Source organism: Terrapene carolina, unplaced genomic scaffold (genome assembly GCF_002925995.2).
Source record: "Terrapene carolina triunguis isolate 2854851 unplaced genomic scaffold, T_m_triunguis-2.0 Scaffold242, whole genome shotgun sequence".
Taxonomy (NCBI): domain Eukaryota; kingdom Metazoa; phylum Chordata; order Testudines; family Emydidae; genus Terrapene; species Terrapene triunguis.
In genome coordinates, this window is record NW_020664593.1 from 3,877,789 (window position 1) to 3,903,165 (window position 25,377).

The window sequence follows — 25,377 nt, forward strand, 5'->3', positions numbered from 1 at the left end:
TCATACAGCCTTGGAAAGAGAGTTGGATTCTATTGAGGCTTGTGCAGAATTGTTAGCATCAGCAGAATTGTTAACAAAGTTCCCATTGCAGAATCTTTAGTGTGAGGGGTACAGAGGCAGACTGCTCAACTGCACTTTGATGGTCAGAGTTACTGGTGATGATGCACAAGATGAAAAGAACCCAGCTTGACTCTCAGGAACCAGGCTGAGTTGGTAGTGCTGATAGATAAAGCAGCCATTCTGTTCCCTGAGCACACTTGATGTGGAGTCATATACACAGTAAAACATGTAGTCCCATGTCCCATTTTTATGCAGACACTTTCCAAAGTATGCTTCAAGGATGGCTAGATTATTGTGCCACTAAAAGAGGGCAGCACTGTTTTGTGAATAGGGGACTGCACTGAGAGTCAGGAGACCTGGGTTCTCTTCCACCAACCTGCTGTGTGACTTTAGGGAAGTCTCTTAATCTCCCTGCACCCATTTCCCCTCCCACTCTTTGTTTTGTCTGTCTATACTGTAAGCTCTTCAAAACATGGACTGTCTTTTACTATGTGTATATACAGTGCTTAATACAATAGGGTCTTGCTTTCAGTGAAGGCCTTTAGGAGCTGTCATAATACAAATAATAAATAATAATAATTAATAATCCTTATAAGACAAATCAATTCCTGAATACAAACCTAAGGCAAAAGACCTTCTCAGGGCGTGACAATCATATCATAATGACCAAGGAGTTCATAGCTGACCTTACAGAACCCCCAGCTATTGTCTCCCTGTCTGTCTGGTTATTAGAGGTTTTCTTTTCAGCCATAAGGACTAGATCCTTAGGGCCAGGTCCTCAGCTAGGGCAAACTGTCATAGCGCCTTTGACTTCAATGGAGATGTGACAATTTACACAAGTTGAGGGCCTGGCCCTAAGTTTTTGGGGTTTTTAAATAAAAGATTAGTTTCTGGCACATACAACTGCAGCCACCATGGGAGAGTAGTGGCTTAGCAAACAAACTCAGTTCCATCTCTGATGAGCACTAACTCTCTTCCTTTTTGTATGCAATGGTGTCGTAGCCATGACAGACATAGTGGAGCAGCCTGGAGACTGAAATCCCCTCCCCCTGAGAGGTAGGCCCCTCAAGTTCAGTGCTGAAGGACACTGGCAGAGGGTGTAGTAGGGGAAGTTTGCCCATCCCAGGCTATCCCTATACTGTGGATGGAGATCTTTATTCTCTCCATGGCTGCCAATCTGGGGCCTTTCGCCAGTGCTAAATATGTTTGCTCTCCCCATGACAGCCAAGATGGTCAGCCTCCATCCTTCCTCAGGCTGGGCGTTCTTTCAACCCATTGGAGGATAACATTGTGTGTGACCAGAGAGGAGTCAGCTCTGGATCCATCTTTGACATCTTCCACATGCCACATGACAAGAGGGAGAGGAAGTCACCAAAGCAAAGGGGATTGAGAGGATTAAGTCGTTACCATTCTCCTGCCTTTCCACTGGGTGTCACCCTCATCCCAAACATTGTTCACTACTCAGCACCTCCAGCTGGGTTTGAAGATTGCTGATCTCCAGTTCACACCCCTTCTGTGATAAAGGGAAACTCTGTCACTTGTAACCTGGTGTTGGTTTTTCAATTGTTTCTTTATGTTCTCTCAATTGTATTTCTTCTTCGCTCACCCTTTCTTTTCCTTCTTCCTGAGCAGTTGTCTGCTACCAGTCTGACAGGGACGAGCTCCGGCGCCGCATTATCCAATGGCTCGAGGCCGAGATCATCCCAGATGGCTGGTTCTCAAAGGGCAGCAACTACAGCGAAGTCCTGGACAAGTATTTCAAGGTAAAGAGGGCTGGGGCGGCCCTAGAGATGAGCTCTTGTTTTCTGCCCTACACTGTTATGCAGTGCTGCTGTCACTCTGCAGTGACATGCCCGGTGGCTATAGTAAGTGAAGCCCCTGCAGTGTGATTAGGGCCAGAGCGTCTGGGGCGGTTCTTATGTAATATAAAGAGTGACCAAGTACAGGTGCGGGGCTGCCTGCAGCAACACCTCCCTCCCCCACCACACAGGCAGCTGCCCCCCCCCCCGCCTGTCCCTCTTATCCCTCAGTTGAGGTACAGGAGCGTCTTTCAAACTATGTAATGCATTAGGGGGCGGGTGGGTCCTGAATGTTGCGTGTTTGTTTCAATGTTACAAAGTGTTACAAGGGGTGGGTGGGTCTTGAAAATCACCAAAAAATGTATTAGGTAATTTATGGGCAGCCCCACAGGAGCCAGGGCAGCTGAGAGGCAGCAAGAAGCTGGTGCCTCCTCCCATCTGAGGGGGGCTCCTGGCTCCAGCTGGCAGACGTGCCCTGGAGATTCAGAGGAGGAGGGGATGACAGACCTGAGTGGGGGGGAAGAAGGGGACAGATCTCTTGGGGTAGGTGGGGCTGGGGAACTACAGAGGGAAAACTGAGGAAAAAAGGAGAGGAAGATGTAAGTGCTGAGCCTTCAGAGACAAGAAACCCAGAAGGGAGGCACAGGGAAGGATGCACACGGAAGAGGCTGGGGATGGAGGGGAGGTTGGGGGTGGTCCTAGCCCTTTGCCCCAATTCAGATTGGGGTGGGAGGCATGTGGGGGCTTTTCCTTGGGAGCCCAATCTCAAAGGATAAAGCCCCTGTTGCAGCAGAGACTCGGCTCAAATCCCCAGCCGTGAAGAGAGAGAATAACCTCTCATGCTCCCAGCCTTTTCATTCAGCGCCTTCCTTGGAGTCAGTAAATTCCCCTTTCCCCCTCTCCTTTCCTTGTGTAACTGGCAGATTACACACTCCCTGCTTGCTTCTGCCACCCTCAGCACATCTCTCCCTCCCCATCCTGACGTGGCCCAGAGCCTGTGGGGAGTTGGGGACCAGGTGGTTTAAATAAGGAGGTGTTGACAGTGAGAGATTAATGGCGCCTGACAGGAATTAGCTCTGAAATTTGCTATGGCAATGGGACCCCTGGTGGGACCTGAGAAGCCAGCCTCTTTGCCCCCCTCCCCCCAAGCTCTCGGCTTTTATAGCCATTAACACTGGTGCCTTTTATGGGAATCCTCTAGTGATTCACTGCCTCAGGCTCACCCATGGGCACCTGCCATCGCCCCAAATGATGGGGTGACCTGCAGAGTAGAGCTACGCAATCCCTCCCCCCCACAGACACACTGTCCCCAGCTCCTTCCTCACAGGCTGTGATGTATTATCCAGAGCCAGCCATGTGCTCACTCCGCTGATGTCAGCACTCTGAGGAGCACTCCCCCTGCTATGAGCCTAATGAAAACCGTGTCTGCAGCGCACAGGCAAACCAGCTCCTGATGGCTTGATTGAGCATCTCACTGTTTCCCCTTTCCTTTGTCCGCTGATTCCAGCCTCAGGCTGGGGAATATTCCCGTGACAAAGCCATAGCCTTACTCAGCACGAAAGCAAAAGCTAACACCCCTCCCCTCCAGTTTATCCTGGGCATTTAATGGCATCCACCAGGTAATGTCCATTCCCCAGGGGCTTTACAGTATTTTGGGATGAAATTCAGTCCATGTGAGAACTGGGGACTAACAAGGCTGATATGAGTCAGGCATAATGAATGGTGGCGGAGATTGTGCAAATATTCCTCCATAGCTTGACAAATGCATCTCAACCCTGACCTGTAGGAATTCTACTGTAGCCATGGGAACCTCACCCAGTATTGGCCAATGCCCCTCACTCCTACCCTGCAGCCCCTCCTCCCCCAGGCTATTCCAGTCCTGGGCTCCCCACACAGCTCTGCCAATGCCCCTCACTGCTGCTCTGCAGTTGTTCTTCCTCCCCACCCCCTGCTATCCCAGTATTGGGTTCCCCAAAAAGCTTGGCCAATGCACCTTAATCCTGACCTGCAGCACCACCTATTCATCCACTGTGGATACTGCAACCCATTTTTGTTCAATTTGGTAGCAGGGACTATAGGAGGAAACTAGTTTCCTCTTCTCTTTGAATAGTGGTCAGCAGTTAGGGGGCTAAGCCATTTCCCTTATGAGACTCTGTCTTGTGAGATGCATTAATGTGACTCAAGTATGGGACATGAGCCACCAAAGCCGAGACCTTCAAAGGGATTTGTGTCAAGTGCTATTAGGCCTCTTGATCGCATACAGGGACCTCAGGGCAGCAGAGGGACATGCAGTGCTGGACAAAGCAGACTTCACTGAACCTGATTCTGTGGAAACTGTGGCCCTCCTTGTAAACAATGTTGTGGGACATGTGGTGTTCAGAGCCCATGGAGCTAGAGACACATTAGCAGGACAGTTATGCACTGGCTGCAGAGAGGATAATAATTTTCCCTGCCCTACCACTTTTCATCCATGGGTCTCAAAGCAACCTACAGGAACTGATGAATGGAGCCTCAGGACACCAGAGGGAACTAAGACACAAGGAGTGGAAGTGTCTTGACCCAGCCACACAGCAAAATTTCTCCAGCACCTTTTATAGCATTCAATAAACAGGATTCTTTTCTCCCACCTCTGCATTGCAACCGCCTGAGTTGGAAACGGACACAGCAGCTACTGAAAAGTGCACTGCAACACTATGCACCAGTTTAGGATAGGAAGTGAAAAGGAATCCTGCATCTATGTGAAACTGCAGAAGGAATTTATGAAGGTAGAGTGTAATTACTCTCCTTGGAATTTAGCTAGGACACTGTGGCTAAACACTCCGCTCTTGAGTGACATGAGACCTTCATGGCCAAATGTGGCTACTGTGAAAATATCTGTTCTTTTTCTTTAAATCTATAGCTGGAAGACAGGCATATGGGGGCTGAGGATGGTTCTAGGCAGAAGCTCTGCAGTGAAGCAGAGAGAGACAGAGCAGCTTGAGGGATAATACTCGTTTCCTTATTCTAATGAAGTCTCTTGTTCAGAGTTAGCAGAAATTGACTCTTCCTGTGATTCTTTGCCATTAGCACATGACAGTCAAGACCCTGGTTTTACACCTGTCTGAAAGTTTGCACCAACCCAGCACCTCTAAAACATAATTGGTCCATTTCATGCCAGAAAATTTATGGAAGCTAAGGGCCACCTGGAACAAAGGGAGGAAATGATGTGATCATGCTGCGGCCATAAAACAAGCAGCCAGAGGTGAAAGAATCAGTGCGAACTAGTGGCCAGTGCAGAGGAGTGGGAATCAGGACTCCTGCATTCTCATCCGAGCTCTAACACCAACTCTCTGGGTGGTATAGATAAGTCACTTCCTATCTATAAGCCTCGGTTTTCTGCAGAATAGGGGGGAATGATATCTGCCCCACAAAAGAGTTGGGGTTTGAAGATGCAAAATGCTACACAGCACTAAAGTATTCGCAAATAGAGGTGGGTGAACATTTTTGGACCTCTAGTTTATTTGATGAAAATTGCAGTTTGGGATGACCAAAACTATTCAGAAATTTGACCCAATTAGTTTCAGCCATTGACAAAATGGCCAGAGGAAGAGGAAGAGATGGTGCTGCAGCTGCTGGCACTTCCCCCTTCTTTTCTTCTCTCCCTTTCCATCCCCCCTCACCCCCATAACCTTTAGCCCAGTGAGAAGGGCACTTACTTGGGATGTGGGAATCCTGGCTGTAGAGCAGACCTGAAAGGGCTTTGTCAATTCACCGGAAATTCCAAACCATTTCCGATTCAGTTCAACCCACACCAAACTTTGTTTTTCCAATTTATTGGCATTGCCACTGAGCTAAAGAATCGGTCATTCACCCAGCTCCATTTGCAAGTGTGTGTGGAAAAGGGAAAGGAGTGGGAACAGGACAATGCCTCAGCCCTCTCGTGTCCATCTTCTCACCCCTACAGAGCTTCGATGGTGGGGATTCTCGCCTGGACTCCAATGAGTTCCTGAAGTTTGTGGAACAGAACGAAACTGCTATTAACATCACCACCTATGTGGACCAAGAGACCAACAAGCTACTCAGGTAACCTGGGGCAGGGAGGCAAGCGGGAGGGGCAGCAGACATGAAGGGAGAGCTAGCTGCCAATCATTAGTCAAACAACCATTGGGAAGTGACACTCAAAATGGCAAGAGAATTCACACCAACCTCAAGTATCAGAGGGGTAGCCGTGTTAGTCTGTATCCACAAAAACAATGAGGAATCAGGTGGCACCTTAAAGACTAACAGATTTATTTGAGCATAAGCTTTCGTGGGTAAAAAACCCACTTCTTCAGATGCATGGAGTGATAATTACAGATACAGGCATAGATATACTGGCACATGAAGAGAAGGGAGTTACCTTACAAGTGGAGAACCAGTGTTGACAAGGCCAATTCAGTAAGGGTAGATGTGGTCCATTCCCAATAATTGATGAGGAGGTGTCAATACCAAGAGAGGGAAAATTGCTTTTGTAGTGAGCCAGCCACTCCCAGTCCCTATTCAAGCCCAAATTAATGGTGTTAAGTTTGCAAATGAATTGTACCTCTGCAGTTTCTCTTTGAAGTCTGTTTTTGAAGTTTTTTTGTTGCAGGATGGCTACTTTTAAATCTGTTATTGAATGTCCAGGGAGATTAAAGTGTTCTCCTACTGGCTTCAACCTCAGTATCTTGCAAATCCAGTCCTCCTTGCTTTCCAAAATGCCTGAAATAAAACAAAAATCACATCAGGATTAAGCATTTAACCTGACCTGAAATTTTTTCAACTTTTCGATTCACTAAAAATTGAGAAAAAAATGTGGTTTTGGTTTGACTCAAAAGGAAACACTTTTTTGATTTTTCAGACTTGCCAGCTAAATGAAAAGTCCATTCCGGGCCCATCTCTACCTGGGGGGCAGGGGGAAGGCAGAAGTTCACAGCGATGCCTCCATTCTGCAGTAAAACTAACAATAAAATAGCATTGATAAGGCTGAGCTGGAGATTTGCTTCTGCTACTAACTTGTTCAGAATAACTCCCCAGCAAAGCAGCAATCGGAGCCTGTTTCTCCTTTGCTGTATGTGGTAGATTCTGTTACAACAGTCACTTTGCTGGCCTGGCCCCGAGCTCTAGCGCTTACTGCCCTGCGCTTACTTGTCCAGATCCCTGCACCAGGAAGAGCAGGGGCCATAGCAGAGGCAGCACCCTGTGCCCTATGCCCATTGTATCTGTTTCCTTTCAGGGGACTCTGTGTGGACGCCCTCATTGAGCTGTCTGATGAGAATGCCGACTGGAAACTCAGCTTCAATGAGTTCCTCAAGTGCCTCAACCCGTCCTTCAACCCACCAGAGAAAAGTATGATCTTCTCCCCTGCACCGGGGACAGACGGGGGCTCCAGAAAGGGGGGAGAGAATAGAAGGGCTTAGAGCCAGACACAGGAGGCAGGCACCCTAAAGCTCATCCAATACACCTCACTCCTGCCCTGCTATTCCAGTGCTGGGCTCCCCACACAGCTCTGCCAATGCACCTCAGTCCTGCCCTGCAACCTCCCCTTATATTAGGGTGTATGGGACGTGGGTTTCAGAAAGGCAGGTCAATGGGGAATGTATGTTTGGGTGATCAAGTAAGGGGTTCAGCAGTGGGGAGATGAGTCATGTGAGGAGGAGTGCGTGTCTGAACGATTGAGGCAGCCGGGCACTGGGCAGGTCTCAGTCCAGAGAAAAGCCTTGCCTTGCTCTGGCTTTCAATTACCAGATACCCTCCCTGACCATCTTCCTGTAGCTCATCAGCCTTCTGAACCCAATTTAGATTTGCAACTTACGTGGAAACGGCTCAGCATTCTAAGGGTTAAACATCATTTAGCAGCTGATCTAATTGTCTCACTGGGGAGTGTGCTCCCCAGTAGGCCAGGAGGGTCTGGGTTCATGTCCTACACAAAGGCTTAGTCTCAGTGGTGATGATACAGTGCAGGCCATGGTGATACTGCTGGTGGAACAGTAAACTGAACTCCCTCATGCCCCTTCCAGTGGAAAGTCAGACATCCCACAAGCACTCCCTGAAAATGCTGTCCATGGTGCTCTTCGACAGAAGACGGGGCTTCAAGTCCCAGGGTGGGTGGGAGTGACGAATAGAGGCTGTGGCGGCCCCTGCTGTACTAACTCACAAGTGCTTTGGGGAGACTTGAGGAAACAAAGAACTCCCAGAATCCAATTGCCTGAATCTGCCCTGTACATCAAAGCCAATTCCCCTTGTTCTTGCTTCTTCTAGAATGTGCCCTTGAAGATGAAACATATGAGGATGGAGCTGAGACCCAAGTGGAGTGCAACCGCTGTGTCTGTGCCTGTGGGAACTGGGTGTGCACTGCCATGACCTGTGAGGGTAGGTACAACCTGCAAAGGGCTGGGGCAAGTAGGAAGTTACAGAGGAAGTTTTGTCTTCTGGTTTTTGCAAGGCACTGGGTTTCTGGGCCTGTGACTTCTATTCCCAGCTCTTCCTCGCAATTACTGTAAGACCTTGAGCAAGTCACTTCGCTCTATGTGCCTCAGTGTCCCCAGCTTCTGTAAAATAGGGATTATGATCCTGTCCTACTCCAGAGAGAGGTTAGGAGACTTAATTCATGACTGTTAGAGAAGTGCCTTGAGAGCCTTCAAATAAAAGCTCTTACAGAAGGAAAAATAATAATTATTTATATGAAGGGAAGTATTCTTTATAATGAAACTTGACCGATCATCCATCTCTTGTCCCTTGGGGGTGTCTCCTCACATCAGTTTCAAGCTCTGACAGCAGTGCTACAGATGGGGAAGCCCTAGTGGGTTTCTTAATTGGGTGCCTTACATCAGGAGGATCAACTCATCTCACAGAGTTCATTGCGCATTTGGAAGCCAATTGGTCCCCCTGTGTAAGACTTTGGGAAATGCTTTATTCTCTTGATAAACAGCTGGCCCACCCTCACAGCACTGCTCTGCATTCTTCTGGCCTCCCTGCTTCTTATGAAGGGCCTTTGCATGGAAACAGCACCTCTGTTTCTTAACACATTACCTCTTAAGAGTGTCGGTAGCATGGTAGCTCCCACTGAGAGAGACGCCAGCACCATGAACAGATGTGGAGATAGTAAAACAGTGACAAGTGTTAACAGAATTACTTCAAAAATTCATTTGGTGATACACAGTAGAGGCCTCTGAATTGATTCACCCCAGTGAACAGTTTCCTTTTGCCCCTAGTAACAGGAATTCCTGATTCAGAGAAGATGCTGTTTTAATTCTGATGCTGTTGCCTAGGGAGTTGTGGATCCCATTATGCTATTAGGCAGGCCCACGGTGTTGGGTGGCTGGGAGAGAGATTGTACCTGCTGCCTGCCCAGTGCTAGCATCAGAGGTGGCTGCAAGACACCCTGCATGGCCATCTAGCATGGGTCGTTGAAGTGGAGGGAGAAAACAAGTAGCATGCAATGGGCTAACAATTCTCGCCCTTTCTGCCTGTGTCATAGCTATGGTGGGACCAAAGGCTGCTGTCAGAGGAGTAAGCAGACCAAAGTGGCATGAGAGTCAGGCAGATCTGAATATCAATAAATGAGCAAAAGGCATCTCCATTAAGTGGAATTAAATATCCTTGGGCTTCGGTATGTTCCCTGAGAGAGGTCCTAAATAAGCAGATGTGCCAATTAAATGGAGTGCGTCGTGCGTATTTCTATCTGCCCAAGATTTGTTTAGCCAGTGAAGGTGTCAAAACTAACCACTGGCTTTCTTTTTCAATAATAAGCAGGGAGGGCAGAACCTAGTTCATTTCTGATGTATTTATCTTTTACTCTTGGGGGAGTTGCATGGATGCACGCCTCATGTACCCCAGGCTGAGATAGACTCCTCCCTCTTTCCTGACAGCAAAGAAGGAGGGGCCAGAACTCACCAGCTCTCATTTCTCCAGGCAAAGCAAACCCCAGTGAGCCTGAGATCTGTTGTGGCATGACACAGGCTGAACCCACCCTGGCTCTCTCCTGGCCTCCCACCTCCGTATCACCATCTGAGAGCTGTCCTAACACCTGGGATGGCTCTAAACTTCACTTGTGTTTGCAGGGAAGAACCAGAAGGTGCCTGTAGGGGGGCAGCAACCCGAGGAGGAGCTGACTGAGGAGGAGCTGGCCAGATACGTTCAAGAACTGCAAAAGCATCAGGTTAGGATGGAATCTCTTTGTCCAGAATCTGTGTGGAAATTTCTCCTTACTAGAGACCTCCTTCCTCTGTATCTCAGATATTTCCTGGCAAAGAAGGGGAGTGCACTGGCTTGTGGGAGGGGGAACTCCCTATCTCCCTTTGGGATGATCTCTCCACGGCAGGGGTGAGGCACATTCGATGGAGGTAGTTTGAGGGGTGAGGGTGGAATGCCGGGCCTGCTGCTGCCCATGTTGTACTGTCCTATGGAGAAACAGAAGCCTTCAGTCTGCTGGCACCTCTCACCAGCACTAATGTGGAACCGCAGGGCCTCAATCTAATGCTCTCTCTCTGCAGGAGACGGCTGAGAAGACCAAGCGAATGAGCACCAAAGAGATGTAAGGGACCTCCTCACTGGAGGAGCCCAGGGGACAGGCCAGATCCGCTGCCCTGTCCTTCAGCGCCGAGCTCAATATGCACAAGTGTTTGCTACAGTCGCCCAGTCACAGATATTTACGTTGTTTAGCGATGAGGTTTTTGTTTTGTTATTAAAAAAGGAAGCAGGGGAGGGGAGCACAGTCCACCTGGTTGGGGGAGTCACTGCTGGAGACTAGTGAGAACAGGAGGGAATTACAGCAGCCTCCAGGATACCCCTCACAGAGGACATCTCTGCAGTCCAGGGCAAGGGTCCATTAAGGCAATGAGCAGGGAATTCTGTGCCAAAAGGAAAACCTGGGGAAGGGGGAGGTAAGTGCTGGGGGGAGGGAGGTTAACCTCCTGGGAATCTTCCAATTTCTAGGGTTTAGCATGCACCCGCTTTGGCAGCAGGAACGTTCTGTAAGGGAACGTTCTGTGGCTGAGCATACATCCTGTGGGGCACAATCAGCCAGGGATGTGGCCTCAGGTCACCATCTTCTTGTCTTCCCTGTGCCTTTCTGCCTTCCCCCAACCTCCTTCTCTCCTGTTCTCCTTTCTGTCCTTTCCCCATCCTCCCTGTCCACCTGGCACTGTCCTTCCCCCTCCAGCTTCCATGGGCCTCACCTCAGGCATCTCCCCTTGTGTTAATTGACTTTACTTGACTCCTGGAGTTCCTAGTGAGCTGCCCAGCCTGCTCCTCCCTGCCTGCAGCCAGCCAATCCCTAGCAACTCCTACAATGCCTTGTGGGCTCCAAAGTCACACTATTCCCTTTGACATCTTCCTAGCCCCCTATCTCTCCAGTCCCCTCACAAAGGTGCTACATTACAATATTTTCTCTTATCACACTCGCATCCTTTTTGTTTTACAACTTTATTTTCTAGGGTAGCAACTGAGCTTTTGTATTTTTAGGCAGTAGCTTTAGATATTTTGCTATTGAAAGTGCTGCAATTCCTGTGCACGGTTTGCATTTGCCTGTATCCAGCACTTACAATCAGCACAACAGCTTCTGAGCCCAAAGCTTCAGGGCACTTCTCAGCTTAGTGCTGCAGTGTCCCTCACAGTGGAGAGAGACAGGATTCGGTACAGTAAATATAAAGGGGATTCTTTATTGAGGCTGCTGGACACAGACAGACCCTGTGGTTCTTTCTCTGGCTCTCTAGTTTGCAGACTATCCCATCCTGTGCTGCCAGGTTTTACTGCACGAGGTCTCCCTAAATCACTTGAATGCCTGGAAGGAAGTGCAGGCTACACTAAACAAGGGACAGAGGGACTGTCCAATATTTAGTTTGCTATCTAGCTAGCCCTTTTAATACAGTATATCTGTCAGCTGCAGCCTGCGATGTGAGTGATCATCTCTCTCCCTCTGTCCAATTTGAGGGTAAATCAGCCAGATTGTCTTTGCCCTGTATTCTGAGGTTCCACCTGAATTGGGTTAAGATCAGGGACCTGCGCCCGTCCCCCTGTGGCAGCCTGCCAAGCCTGTGTGTTCAGATCAGTCCATATCTGACCGTTGTAGCTTCTCTTTCAGGATCATTTTCTTTTGGCCACTTTTTTTTTCTCTGAGAACTGGGCCTAGTTACAACTGTGATACTCTTTGAGGGAATGGTCTTTTGTCAGCTACCCCGTCCCCTCAAGCCCAATGGGTTTTCCTGTTATATTCAACTTTACTTCATATACACACACATACACGCCCATTTCCCTGTTCCAGTCATGCCTTGATGCACATTCCCAGTCATTATGCTTAGGCTGAGTCAAGATGATTCTGGCTTCAGTCTTCTCCCTTTGAATAAGCTGAACAATCACCTCATGTCCTGCACTCCCTAGTGATTACTCAAGCAAACCTCCCATTGGCCTCAGTTAGAGTTAGTTCTGCTTGAGGCAAGATTAGCAAGGCTGAGCTGTAGCCTTCCCTTTATTCAAAGCGCTTTCCAGGCAGAAAAGGGGAAGAGTGAGTTAGTGTAGGGAAAAAAGAAAGCTTGAACTCTGGTACAGTTATCAGCTAGTCTCTTGTACTGTTGTCTTGGTCTTGATGTTGCCACTGTCTCTTCATACTGTGGACTTCAGAGAGACAGGGCCAGACTCTGATCTCAGTTACACCTGTGTAACTCTAAGGTATCTCCATTGACTTCAGTGCAGTTACTCCAGATTTACACCAGAGGGAGATCAGAATCCGCCCACAGTGCTTCGAGGCTTTGGAGTAATACACCAGTGAGCTGATTCTGCGCTCATGTTGGTGTAAATCAGGAGCAATGTCAATGGCATTACACCAGGTTTACACTGGAGTAGGTGAGAGGTGAATTAGTCCCTAGAACTCAGGGGGACCCAGTTTGAGGGGAAAAACAATGCTACTCGGGGAATTCAGAGTGAAATGATTTTTGTTCCCTCTCCCTCATTAGTGGTATCAGAGGAATTGGTTGGTGAGATGGGAGTGCCCGATAGACATGCCCCCTATTCTTCCCACCTACTCTACAAATGGATGTATGGAGCACATTGGGTCTGGAGTCACTTGCACACCTTGTTAATTCTTTGCCTTAGTCTGAAATAGTGAAAGTAGCTCATACTTCCCACCTCCTTTCCTACCACCTTCCCCAGCTGACACCACTTGCCCCATTAAAGTGCCTTAGGGAAAATGCAACAACATGCCTTAAAAAGCAAACATTTTCATCAGTGGGAAGAACAGCTTATTTTCCAACCAGTAAGATCCCAAAGTAGGAAGGGTCAGCTGAGGAGCCAAGTATGTGCAGTGGGGGGGACATCAAACTGGCTAAAGGCGTTATGCAGTTTTCAGAGTTTTATGCAACATGGCCTGTGATAATCCTCCAATGTACTGTAGGTGTGTAGGCTGTGGAGACTACAGGTCCCAGCATGCAATGCAGTTAGGCTGCTCAGGTCAACGTGGAACATTGCATGCTGTGATCTGTAGTCTCAACAGCATGACGCTAATGAAACAGTAGCCATAATCTGCTCCGGTTTATGCAAAATATGTGGTGCCCCTTGACCTGCCACAAGAGTGACCCTTGGTGAGGCAAAGTCTGGGCATGTGAGATTCACTGCCACACAGATCAAAGCAGGACAACTGAGGCATAGTTAATTGCCCTCTGTAGAGACAGGGCTGCCTCCTACAGAACCTTTTCATTTCCTTTGTTTTCCCCTAAGAAGAAAAATATCATTTAAGATGTAACGTGTTGAAAACATCGCTGGTTTCAAGGGCTATTGTACCCAAATGATGCATGAACATCTCTCAAGTCGAAGGGTGTGGCCCCAGTATGTTATATAAGAAACAGCCCTACCCAGGCTGAGTGGTAGAAGACCATATCACACAACAGGCTTTTCTATCTCTAACTCCTAGGGTGTGATCTGGCCAGTGAGTCAGGAAAATGCTGAGCTCCAAAAACAGTTATCTGGGATAGTCGCTGTAGAGTCTGCAAGGGGCAGGAAAGGCATTTTTTACAAAAGCCAACACAAATTAACCCCTTCTCTCTCTATTTCCCTTGTGTATGTGTGTGAAATGTATCAGTATTCTGTAGGTTTCATTAGTGCACTTATTTTACTTGGGTTTGTATTTTTTGTGGGGAGGGAGTTGGATATAACTGCCAAATAAACAAAAACAAAATCATAATGTTTCCTTTGTTCCTTATTTTTTTTACAAGACCAAAGTAGAATCAGCTTTAGGATTTCTGAGCTCCCTCTACAGTCCTCACAATCGCTCTAACTTTCTCAGCAATAAAAATAAGAGTGTTCATTATTTGTGCTTACAGACCGTAACTGCTTTCCTACAAGGCTCAAAGCACTTTACAAGGTGGGTCACTATCATTATCCTCATGTTATAAATGGGGAAGCTGAGGCATAGAAAGAGGAGGGGATTTGCCCATAGTCATGCAGAGTCAGGGAGAGAGAAGGGAATAGAACCTAGAAGTCCTGTGTCCCAGTCACATGCTCTAATCATTAGTTGCTGCTGCTGTTGCTGCCTCCCATTCTGCTCCATGCCCCCTTCCCAATCTGCTCGTTCAGTTACTCATGCAATGCAGTCAAAAAAGGAGGCCAGCAAATTTCTCACCAGGATGTGTCTGTACGGTACCAAGCATGATGGGGCCCAGCCAGGATGTGACCACAAGATACATATTTAGTAATAATCCAAGGGCCTCCCTTCTCTGTGCGCTGTGGGTGGATGGGTCGGGCAAAACGAACACATGGCCAAACGGTGCATGATTTTTAATCCTGGCGCTGACATCGATTCACTGTTGTGTTTGGAGGACAGTACAAAAGACTCCATGCCACTACTGAGCGTTCAGTAGCTCTTTGTGGGTACCACACGTAGCACAGCTACGTGACCTTGAGCAAGTCACTGCATCGTTCTGTGCTGGGGGTGAGAAAAGTACCCTACACGCGGGTTGGCGGGATCAGTGAATTAATGTTTGTAAAATGCATATTATTCTCTCCCCCCTTCTCCACTTCGTAGTAGTTCTTCCGACCTGATATGGATCTTTACAATGAGGCATAGCTAGCAGAGTGCACGTACCAGGCCCAACCACCCCATATAACACTTGTAGCTGTCCTGCACAGCAGGGTCCCCACTTTAGGGCTTCATAGCTCCTAAAGCAGGCTCTGACCTGTGGGGGTTTGCATCCATTCTGTGTCTTGTGCACTGAGGTACTGTTGTGAAACTACAGGCATCGTTGGTGCCTGCTGCTTGCGACGGCAGGTTTGGAGTCGGCGCCTCGTCCTTTTAGTGTTGTAAGCCACAGGGAGTATTAGAAAGAATCCACAGCAGGAACATGGGATGGAAAATCATGTGGCAAAGCCACTTTCCAGCCCGTCATCCCAAAGCTATTGCTCCAAAACTCAGCCAAGCTGGGGCAGTTTGTGTACTCGGTAGGAAAAGTCTCAATGTGCATGAACTCTGTATTTCCTCCAGCTGCCAAGGCCACGCCTCCTTCCAGACCAGCGGTGCCCGTTTTTGTCTGGTGATAGAAACGCAGCAAGCAGGCACTGGCTGTGGCATAAAAGCCACAGCCAGTGCCTGCTTGCTGCATTTCTATCACCAGGGCCCATGTCCTGTCATAAAATGAGGTGAATCCATCCCTTGACTTATTATGCCACTGTGCTTCACCTTCACTTTTCCCTATTGATGTCACTTACCATCATCCTGCCAGCTCTCCCAGTGTGTTTAAGTCCCTCTGGAATTTCACATGATCCGCTGTAGTTTTTACCAGGTGAAGCTACATTGTGCGAGTAACAAACATCACCAGCTCAATGGCCAGCCCCCCCTCCAAATGATTAAAAAATGTACTATAGATAACACATATTCAACCCCCTTCCACTCCATGGAGCAACTCAATTCATGCCTTTCTTTACTGTCACCTAACCAATTGGTCATTTACAGAAGTTGTTCCTTACCCAGCAGTTATGCAGGTCCCTTAATACCCACTTATGAAGGACCTTATCAAAAGCTTCATGAAAACTCAGGTAAATTATGTCTAGTTGGTCACTTTTATCTATATTATTAACATTTTACAAATGCAAAAATACCCTTTAATGGGCTCAAGGGGCACAATAATCACAGATGCCAGGCTGGTTTGATTCTATCAAACTATACTTACCAAAGTGTTTAACTACTCTTTACAGCTGTTCCCCTCATATGGAGGGGAGGCTTGAGGTATGTAATTCCTGGGATCCTGCTTGGATCATTTTTAATAATAATTCCATTTAATAACCTTTCAGCTTTGCCCCCCCCCAGTTTGATAGACTATTAATGATACACAGTTAAGCACTCAAAAGTTAAAAAATACCAACGTTAAGGCTGAACAAACAACCTTAACTCTGCCAGCTTTTGTGCACGCTATTACAAAATAGCCTTTAATTATATGCTCACATTCTAGTGCTTAGATAATATAACATATTTTTTTCTACAATCTTAAATACATACATGTAGCAGCTTCAGCTACTGTGTATTATCCTGTACATACAACAGCTCGTAAGAACAGATGCTCAGAGTGCCTGTCTCATTTGCGGTTTACTTTGCAAGCTAGAAAAAGCTGAATGATATAATATGGGCTTACATGACAAATAGCAGGTAATCATCTAAAGACTGTACAATTTGAGCAAAGGGGCAGAGTTAAGGTTGTATATACAATCTTAACTTTGGCATTTCCTGACATTTGAATGCTTAATTGTGCAACATTAATATTCTCTTAACATAATTTCTTCTTCGAGGGCTTGTTCATGTCCATTCCAATCAGGTGTGTGCGCGCCGCATGCACGCCAGCTGGAAGATTTTTCCCTTAGCAGTGTCCGTAGTGTCAGCCAGGGCGCCCCCTGGAGTCGCGTCTTCATGGCACCCAATATAGGGCCCTCCCAACCTGCCACCCCCTCAGTTCTTTCTTACCGCCAGTGACAGCTAGCTGGAACAACTGTCGCTCTTGCATTCCAAGCACTTTTGGCAGTGTCCACTTCGGTCTTTCATAGTTTTAAATAGTTCGTTAGTTATTAGTCATAGTTAGTTGTTGTAGTTTTTGTGATTTCTTGGGGGTTCTCCCCCAACAACGTTTTCCCCGGTTCTGGGGTGGTTATGCCTCGGTCCCCAGGGTTCAAACTCTGTGAGGACTGTGGCAAGTTTATGCCAAAGAGTGACCCACACTCTTCTTGTCTATGGTGCCTCGAGGAGGAGAGCCACCAGAAGGACAAGTGCAGGATCTGCAAGGGATTTTGCCCTAGAACCCTTAAAGACTCAAATCCTGGTAATAGAAGAGGCACTCCGACCGCAATCTGACCTGGGGTTGGCAGAACACACACTGAGCACTTCCTCGTCGGTCGGCAGTGCTCCGGCGCCAACGGTGCACGAGCCGGTGCCGAGGAAGGACCCTAAGGACTCACGGCTCCGCCCATAAGAAACCCTCTTCTGTCTGGCACTGTTCTCAGTCCCCAGTGCCACAGAAGAAGAAAAGGCCGGATAGGGGTCGCTCTCCCCCTCTAAAGACTGAGGGGCCTGCGGCATCGAAGCACATCTCGAGCCAGGCCACCTCGTCTCTCCCGCCCCGTCTGGGGTACAGTTGAGTCCGAACCCTCAACGGTCCCCGGACCGCCAAGGTGATCACCTCCAGCTCCCCTCAACGCCAGAGGCATTCAAGGCAGACCTTATACGCCTCATGGCGCCGTCCTCCCCGCAGAGAGACAAGTCACCGGTGACCGCGCGACCCCACTTTCAATCAAGGGGCAAACCAGCGATCATGGCGCGCCGATCCCCATCTCTGGCACCCCTCTCCCTGGCCCGGCCCACCCATGCGGGGGATCCGCACCAGTCCCCGACCTCTCGGCACCGCTCTCCGGTGGCACAGAGTACCACTCCTCCATGGTCCTACTCAGAGACCTTGGAGGCGGCGGCGGAGTCCTATCTCTCAGATAGGAGCAGGAGGTCAAGATCCCGCTGTGACCACCAGCCCTACCTGGCACCGTGGCCTCCGCAGTGGCAACCTTCAACGCAGTGGCCCTTTTGGACACCCTGTGCATATCATCAGAGCCAGGAACAGATCCAGGGCCCAAGGTCCAGGTTGGCGTTGGTGTCCTTCGTCCCCCTTCGTCCCCCCACAGGCACCGCCAGCACCATCGGCAGCGGCACTGCCTACAGAGGCGCTGCCAACACCGCTGTTGTCCCCTGCAGCTCTGGCACCGACCCTCCCATCAGCGGCACCGCTGACAGCTGCAGCCTCGGTGCCACCAGCATTGACGATATCAGCACCACCGGAATCAACAACTTTACCATCGCCTGCCTTGGCACCGATATTTCTGCCCCCAGCAGCCCTGGCACTGCACATTTCAGACCTAGGGGCTCAGCAATACCGCGTGCCATGAGACCCACGGGGCACTGAAGGGATTGAGCAGGGCCCGCTGCCAGGCCTCTCCTCCTCATCCTCCCCAGATGAAGCTGTGGCGGGGACGTCAACGGCCCAAGCTCTGGAGGATAACAGGGTCCTCTGTTATGTCGCATTGCCCAGAACCTGAGCATAGAGGCGGAGGTGGTGCTGGAGGAATCCCACCCAGCTGTCAACATCCTCGCACCCTCCGGTCCCTCTCATATCACCTTGTCCTTAATAAGGATGATTACAGAGACAATGAAAACCCTGTGGCAGACCTCTACATCTCTGGTCTCTACAGCCAAGAGGAATGAGAGGGATATGAACATTTATAAACCCACCCACCCCCCGACTTCCTAGTGGTTGATGCAACCAATCAGCGAGAGTGCCAGGGCTACCAGGACCCCTCCCCTAAAAATAGGGAGGAAAAAAACTTGACCTTTTTGGCAGGAAAGTCTATTCCACTGGGGGACTACAGCTCCCCATTGCAAACCAACAGGCCATCGTGAGCAGATACACACACAACACCTGCACTGCAATGGCCAAGTTTGTGGAGCTACTGCCGCAGGACTCTCGTGCAGAGTTCTCAACATTGGTGGAGGAGGGAAAGCTGGTCTCCCAAGCATCCCTACAGGCGGCACTGGATGCAGCAGATGCAGCCTCACGTACAATGGCCACGGGAGTTGTAATGAGTAGGGGCTCCTGGTTGCAGGTCTCTGGTCTGCCCGATGAGGTCCAGCAAACAATCCAGGACCTCTGCTTTGAGGGTTCGACCCTCTTTTCTGATAAGACAGATAAGAGAGTCCATAGTCTGAAAGACTCAAGGGCCACCCTCAGATCTTTGGGGCTCCATATACCAGCCACTCAACATAGGCATTTCCAGCCACAGCCTCCCTCTAGGTTCTACCAACCTCATAACTGCCAGGACGCTCCTCGTAGGAGGAATAGGAGCTGTAGAAGGAGGCAGCACCCCTCCTCAGGCCAGGGCTCAGGCCAGCCCAAGCCACCACCTTGCCCCAGACCAGCTTTTTGAAGGTGCGGTCCAGGACAGTGCACCAGTACTGGAACTGGATCCAACCTTACTTACCTTTTCGTCCCGACTGTCCCCTTTCTACTGTGCATGGTCCTGTATCACCTCAGACCGCTGCGTGCTCCGCATGGTAGAGAGGGGATATTCCATCCAATTCTGTGCCCTCCCACCCTTCCACCTACCTTCCCTGTCCCTCTTCAGGGACCCCTCTCACAAGCAACTTCTTATATGGGAAGTGCACTTGCACCTCTCGGTAGGGGCAGTGGAAGAGGTTCCTCAGGAGCAAATGAGCAAGGGCTTCTACTCCCGGTATTTCCTAATACCGAAAGCCAAGGGTGGCCTCAAGCCTATCCTGGACCTGTGGGAACTCAACAAGTTAGTAAAAAAACTCAGGTTCCGCATGGTCTCTTTGGCCTCCATTATCCCCTCATTGGATCCAGGCGACTGGTATACCGCCCTCGACTTGAAGGATGCGTACTTCCACATAGCGATAATTCCACCTCACAGATAATACCTCAGGTTTATGGTGATCAACAGCCACTATCAGTTTATTGTCTTCCTTTTTGGCCTGTCAGCGGCACCTCGGGAGTTCACCGAGTGCATGGCAGTCGTGGCGGCATTCCTGCACAAGCAGCAGGTGCAGGTACAGGTGTTCCTGTACCTCAACGACTGGCTAATCAAAGGCCACTCCAGATCTGAAGTGGAGGCGCAGGTTGGCTTCATAAGAAGGACGTTTGATGAACTGGGTCTCCTTATAAACGAGGCCAAATCGACACTGTCCTCTCTGCAGAGGATAGAGTTTATAGGGGCAGTGCTAGACTCGACTCAAGCCAGGGCATACCTCCCGGAAGCCAGCTTTCAATCACTGGGTGACATCATACGGGGCCTCAGGCAGTGCCCCACCACTACAGCAAGGAATTGCCTGAAGCTCCTAGAGCACATGGCTGCTTGTACCTACATAGTACAGCATGCCAGACTCAGGCTTCGTCCACTTCAGTCATGGCTAGCATCAGTATATCGACCAGTTCGGGACACTTTGAACAGCATCATAACCCTGCCTCGCCCGATACTAGACTCCCTCCTGTGGTGGCTCGACCCACAGGTAGTATGTGAAGAGGTCCCCTTCACCAGCCCCCAGCCATCCCTCTCATTAGTGACAGCTGCGTAAGATCTGGGATGGGGGGCACATTTGGGAAACCTCAGAACACAAGGTCTCTGGTCTCAAGCGGCCCTCGCTCAGCATATCATGTCAGAGAACTGAGAGCGGTGTGCCTGCTGTGCCAGGTTTTCAGAGCCCACATATCAGGCAGATGTGTATCAGTCCTCACGGACACCACCACGGCAATGTTTTATATCAACAAACGGGGGGGGGGACAGGTGCATGCTCCTCTCCCCTATGCCAGGAAGTCCTCATGCTGTGGGACTTCTGTGTAGAGCACTCAATACACCTGCAAGCATCATATCTCCCTGGGATACAGAACAAGCTGGCGGACCATCTCAGCAGGTCTTTTCACGGCCATGAGTGGTCCCTCCGGCCAGACATAGTGAGCTCAATCGACCTGTTCGCCACACGACACAACAGGAAGTGTCAGCTATTCTGTTCCTTCTTGAGTCACAGCCCAGGCTCCATCGCAGATGCATTCCTACTTCCATGGGGAGGCTGCCTCCTATATGCGTTCCCGCTGGTTCCTCTCGTTCACAAGGTACTCCTCAAGATCCGCAGGGACCGAGCCGTAGTGATATTGATAGCTCCAGCCTGACCACGCCAGCACTGGTTCACATCGCTCCTTGAAATGTCCATGGCAACTCCGGTCACCCTACCACTTGTCCCAGACCTAATCAAGCAGGATCACGGCCGCCTCCCGCATCCGAACCTCAAGTCGCTCCACCTCACAGTGTGGAAGCTCCATGGCTGAACGCAGTGGAGCTGTCCTGCTCTGATCAAGTCAGACAAGTTCTCCTTGGCAGTAGAAAGCCCTCCACAAGGGCGACGTACCTTGCCAAGTGGAAGAGGTTCTCCGTCTGGTCAGAGCAGCACCATCAGTCTCTGACACTCGCCTTGGTGCCATTTATACTGGACTACCTCCTCCATCTTAAGCAACAGGCATTGTCCATGTCATCAATAAGGGTTCACTTGGCAGCCATTCTGCCTTCCATCCAGGTGCAGATGGCTACTCAGTCTTTGTGAATCCAATGGTCAGCCGTTTCCTTAAAGGTCTTGACAGACTATACCCACAAGTATGACAGCCTATCCTGGCTTGGGACCTCAATCTAGTCCTTTCCAGACTTACGGGACCACCATTTGAACCACTGACGACATGCTCCCTGCTTTATCTCTCATACAAGGTGGCGATAACCTCAGCTAGGAGAATGTTGGAGCTCAGGGCCCTTACATCAGAGTCCCCTTACACTGTATTCCATAAGGACAAGGTTCAGCTCAGACCTCACCCGGCCTCTCTCCCAAAGGTTGTCTCCCAGTTTCACATCAACCAGGACATCTTCCTCCCAGTATTCTACCCTAAGCCGCATTCCAGCGGCAGGGAGCAGAGGCTTCACTCATTGGATGTCTGCAGGGCGCTAGCCTTCTATCGAGAGAATGAAGCCGTTCCAAAAGTCCATCCAGTTATTGGGGGACGTGGGCAATAGAACGAAAGGCCTCTGTCTCATTGCAACGTATCTCGTCGTGGATCACGTCATGCATTCGGGAGTGCTACAACTTGGCGAAGGTGTCAGCTCTGCCGATCACCGCACACTCCACCAGGGCTCAGGCCTCTTCAACAGCATTCCTGGCGCAGGTCCCCACACAGGAAATCTGCAGGGCAGCAACGTGGTCCTCTATACACACTTTCACCACACACTATGCGATCACTCAGCAGGCCAGAGACGATGTGGCCTTCGGACGAGCCGAGCTCCAATCAGTGGATGACTCCGACCCCACCTCCTGAACTTAGGCTTGTGAGTCACCTGATTGGAATGGACACGAACAAGCACTCGAAGAAGAAAAACGGTTACTCACCTTCTCGTAACTGTTGTTCTTTGAGATGTGTTGTTCATGTCCATTCCAATACCCACCCTCCTGCCCCTCTGTCGGAGCAGCCGGCAAGAAGGAACTGGGGGGGTGGCAGGTCGGCAGGGCCCTATATTGGGTGCCATGAAGGCGCGACTCCAGGGGGCGCCCAGGCCGACCCTACGGATGCTGCTAAGGGAAAAATCTTCTGGCTGGCGTGCACTATTGTAATGGACATGAACAACACATCTCGAAGAACAACAGTTACAAGAAGGTAAGTAACCATTTTGTTTTTCCCAGTGGAATTTCTTAGGATTTTAAGGAAAAAAAGAAATTCCATTACCTGAAACAATTTGGCTAGATGGCATTAGACTCCTCTGTCCTGCATAAGGTGTGCACTCAGTGAGACAAGTACCCCTTGTGTCTTTTACCCCTTTTATACCTCCACCACTGGTTCCTCCTCCTTCCCTCAGCCTTTCTCACAATCATTGGCTCCTTTCACCTTCCAACCTCCAGCTCCCATTGAGATTCCCCTTTTGTATGGAGTTCAGCAGCTACAGAGAATACTCCATCCTGTGTGCTTTCTGGGGTCCACAGGAAAAGGGATTCTTTTTGCTTTTCTGCAAAACTCCTGAGCTCTGCAGAAGAGGAGATACTTTGTACCTGAACCCCCACAAAGTTCCTACTGCCAGTGAAAGAGACAGTGCACATGGGCATAGTGTAGTGCAGCTGTCTTTTCTCCACACACTGGTAAAAGTGCTAAAAATGGATCTATTTGGAAGCTGCATGCAGAATGTGGGATTTTTTTCACCAGATGCTCAAAGGGGGTTTCCCCGTCATGAGGGCTGTTATCCCAGCCAAATGTCACCGTTCTGCTCCTAATATTTTTTTCCTCCACTCTTTCTTGTCTTAAATGGATGATCCATTTTACCTCAAATTTTACAGGGAAAAAAAAGTTCCCTTTGAGCAGGCTTAGAAAATTTCAACCTGCTACCTCAGACTTTTGGGAAGTTCTGTACAACCAAATATAGGGTGTTAGAATGCAACAACCCTCACTGCAGCTGTCACTACACATTACAGCTACAATACTTAATACTTCTATAGCAACTTTCAGCTGAGGACTTCAAAGCACCCTGCATACATTCATTTATTAAGCCTCCCAACTGCAGAGCGAGGTAGGTAATTAATTATTTGTTTCTTTCTTTTACGGGTGGGGAAGACAAAAACACAAAGAAGTGAAGTGACTTGTCCAGGGCCCCAAGCCTGCAAACACTCATAACTTTACTGTAATGTGACCAGATAACAAATGTGAAAAATTGGGATGGGGGTGGGGGGTAATAGGCGCCTATATAAGATAAACTCCCGAATATTGGGACTGTCCAAAATCCAGACAACTGGTCACCCTACTTTACTGATAGGCCCATTTAATTAAGCCCATTTCTACCCTACAGGTGCTACAGTGACACAACTATGGCGCTGCAACTGTGCCACTGTAGCACCATGGTGTGTAGATGCTTCCTACAGAGATGGAAATGAGGTTTCGGTCACTGTAGTTAATCCACGTCCCTGAGCGGCAATAGCTAGGTCGATGGACCGATTCTTCTGTTGACCTAGCTGCATCTACACCAGGGTTAGGTCAGCTTCGTTGTGGTGCTCAGAGGGTGTGAAGTTTTCACACCTGAGAGACATAGCTTGGTCAAGCTAAATTTTAAGTGTAGACCAGGGCTAAGTGTTTGCAGGATTGGAGCCTCAGGCCAGGTCTATAGTCAAATTTTTTGTCAGCATAGCAAAGTTGGTCAGGGATGTGAAAAAAACAACCACAAGTCAACATAGCTATGCTGACAAAATCCTTGGTGTACACGTAGCTGTGCCCACAGAAGATGACTTCTGGCAGCATAGTTAATGCCATTCAGGGAAGTGGTACTATGCTACTGGCAGAACTCCTCCTTCTTTCAGTGTATGCCACGTCTATGTTTACCCACAGCACTTAAGCCAGCAGAGCCCCCTAGTGCAGACACAGCATACACAGACAGAAGGGGTTTTTCTGCTGACATAGGAATACCACCTCCCTGAATGAGTGTATGTATCTACACTGGAGTTTTGTGGCATAGCCATGTCACCTGGATGTGTGTGTGATTTTTCTCATACCCCTTACCAACAGAGCTATGCTGGGATAAGTTTTAAGTGTAGACCAAGCCTGCATCTATACTGGGGGCTCTGCCCGAATAGATGTATTAACAGAACTTGTGTAGTGTAGACAAGGCCTAAGTCAGTGTCAGAGCCAGGAACAGAAATCAGATCATAAGAGCTGTCATACTGGGTCAGACCATGATCCAACTTGCCCAGCATCCTGTCTCTGATAGTGGCGTCTACCAGAGCTGCAGGGGAATGAACTGAACAGGGCAATTATGGAGTGATCCACCCATCTTCTTGTAGTCAGAGGTTTAGGGTTATCCCAAGCATAGGGTGTATCCATGACCATCTTGGCTAATAGCCATAGACAGACCGGTCCTCCATGAACTTATCCAGTTCTTTTTTGAACCCAGTTATACTTTTAGCCTTCACATCCCATGGCAACAAGTTCCACAGATTAGTTGGGCATTGTGCTAAAAAAGCACTTACTCTGCCCATTAATCATCTGACAGGCTTTGTCTACACACAAAGTTTGCACCACTTTAACTACAACTCCCCTAATGTGGACACAGTTATAATGGAACGAGAATAGGGGTATGTCTACACTACCGCGGTAGTTCGACGGCTGGCAATCAAACTTCCGGGTTCGATTTATCGCGTCTGGTCTGGACGCGATAATTCGAACCAGGAAGTGCTCGCCGTCGACTGCGGTACTCCACCTCAGCGAGAGGAGTACCGCGGAGTCGACGGGGGAGCCTGCCTGCCGCGTGTGGACCGCGTCTGAACCGCGGTAAATTCGAACTAAGGTATGTCGACTTCAGCTACGTTATTCACGTAGCTGAAGTTGCGTACCTTAGATCGAATTGGGGTGTTAGTGTAGACCAGGCCTAAGCTATTGCAGTATAAGCACTTTTATTCTGGTATAACTGCATCCACACTACAGGG

At 49.2% G+C, this 25,377-nt stretch overlaps 2 protein-coding genes across 2 annotated transcripts in view; both read left to right on the plus strand.

The window, feature by feature from the left end:
• The window catches only part of FSTL1 (follistatin like 1), a 75,809-nt gene extending 61,776 nt beyond the window's left edge, over nucleotides 1-14,033 (plus strand). Inside the window, exons 6-11 of the mRNA XM_029912767.1 lie at nucleotides 1,693-1,823; nucleotides 5,803-5,921; nucleotides 7,093-7,205; nucleotides 8,118-8,228; nucleotides 9,920-10,017; nucleotides 10,352-14,033. Of these exons, the coding sequence (XP_029768627.1) occupies nucleotides 1,693-1,823; nucleotides 5,803-5,921; nucleotides 7,093-7,205; nucleotides 8,118-8,228; nucleotides 9,920-10,017; nucleotides 10,352-10,396 (617 nt within the window). The 3' untranslated portion in view covers nucleotides 10,397-14,033. The remainder of the gene's footprint in view (nucleotides 1-1,692; nucleotides 1,824-5,802; nucleotides 5,922-7,092; nucleotides 7,206-8,117; nucleotides 8,229-9,919; nucleotides 10,018-10,351) is intronic.
• Nucleotides 14,034-19,815: 5,782 nt separating this feature from the next.
• LRRC58 (leucine rich repeat containing 58) overlaps nucleotides 19,816-25,377 on the plus strand; it is a 33,526-nt gene continuing 27,964 nt past the window's right edge. The window contains exons 1-2 of the mRNA XM_029912771.1: nucleotides 19,816-20,004; nucleotides 20,395-20,456. Of these exons, the coding sequence (XP_029768631.1) occupies nucleotides 19,816-20,004; nucleotides 20,395-20,456 (251 nt within the window). The remainder of the gene's footprint in view (nucleotides 20,005-20,394; nucleotides 20,457-25,377) is intronic.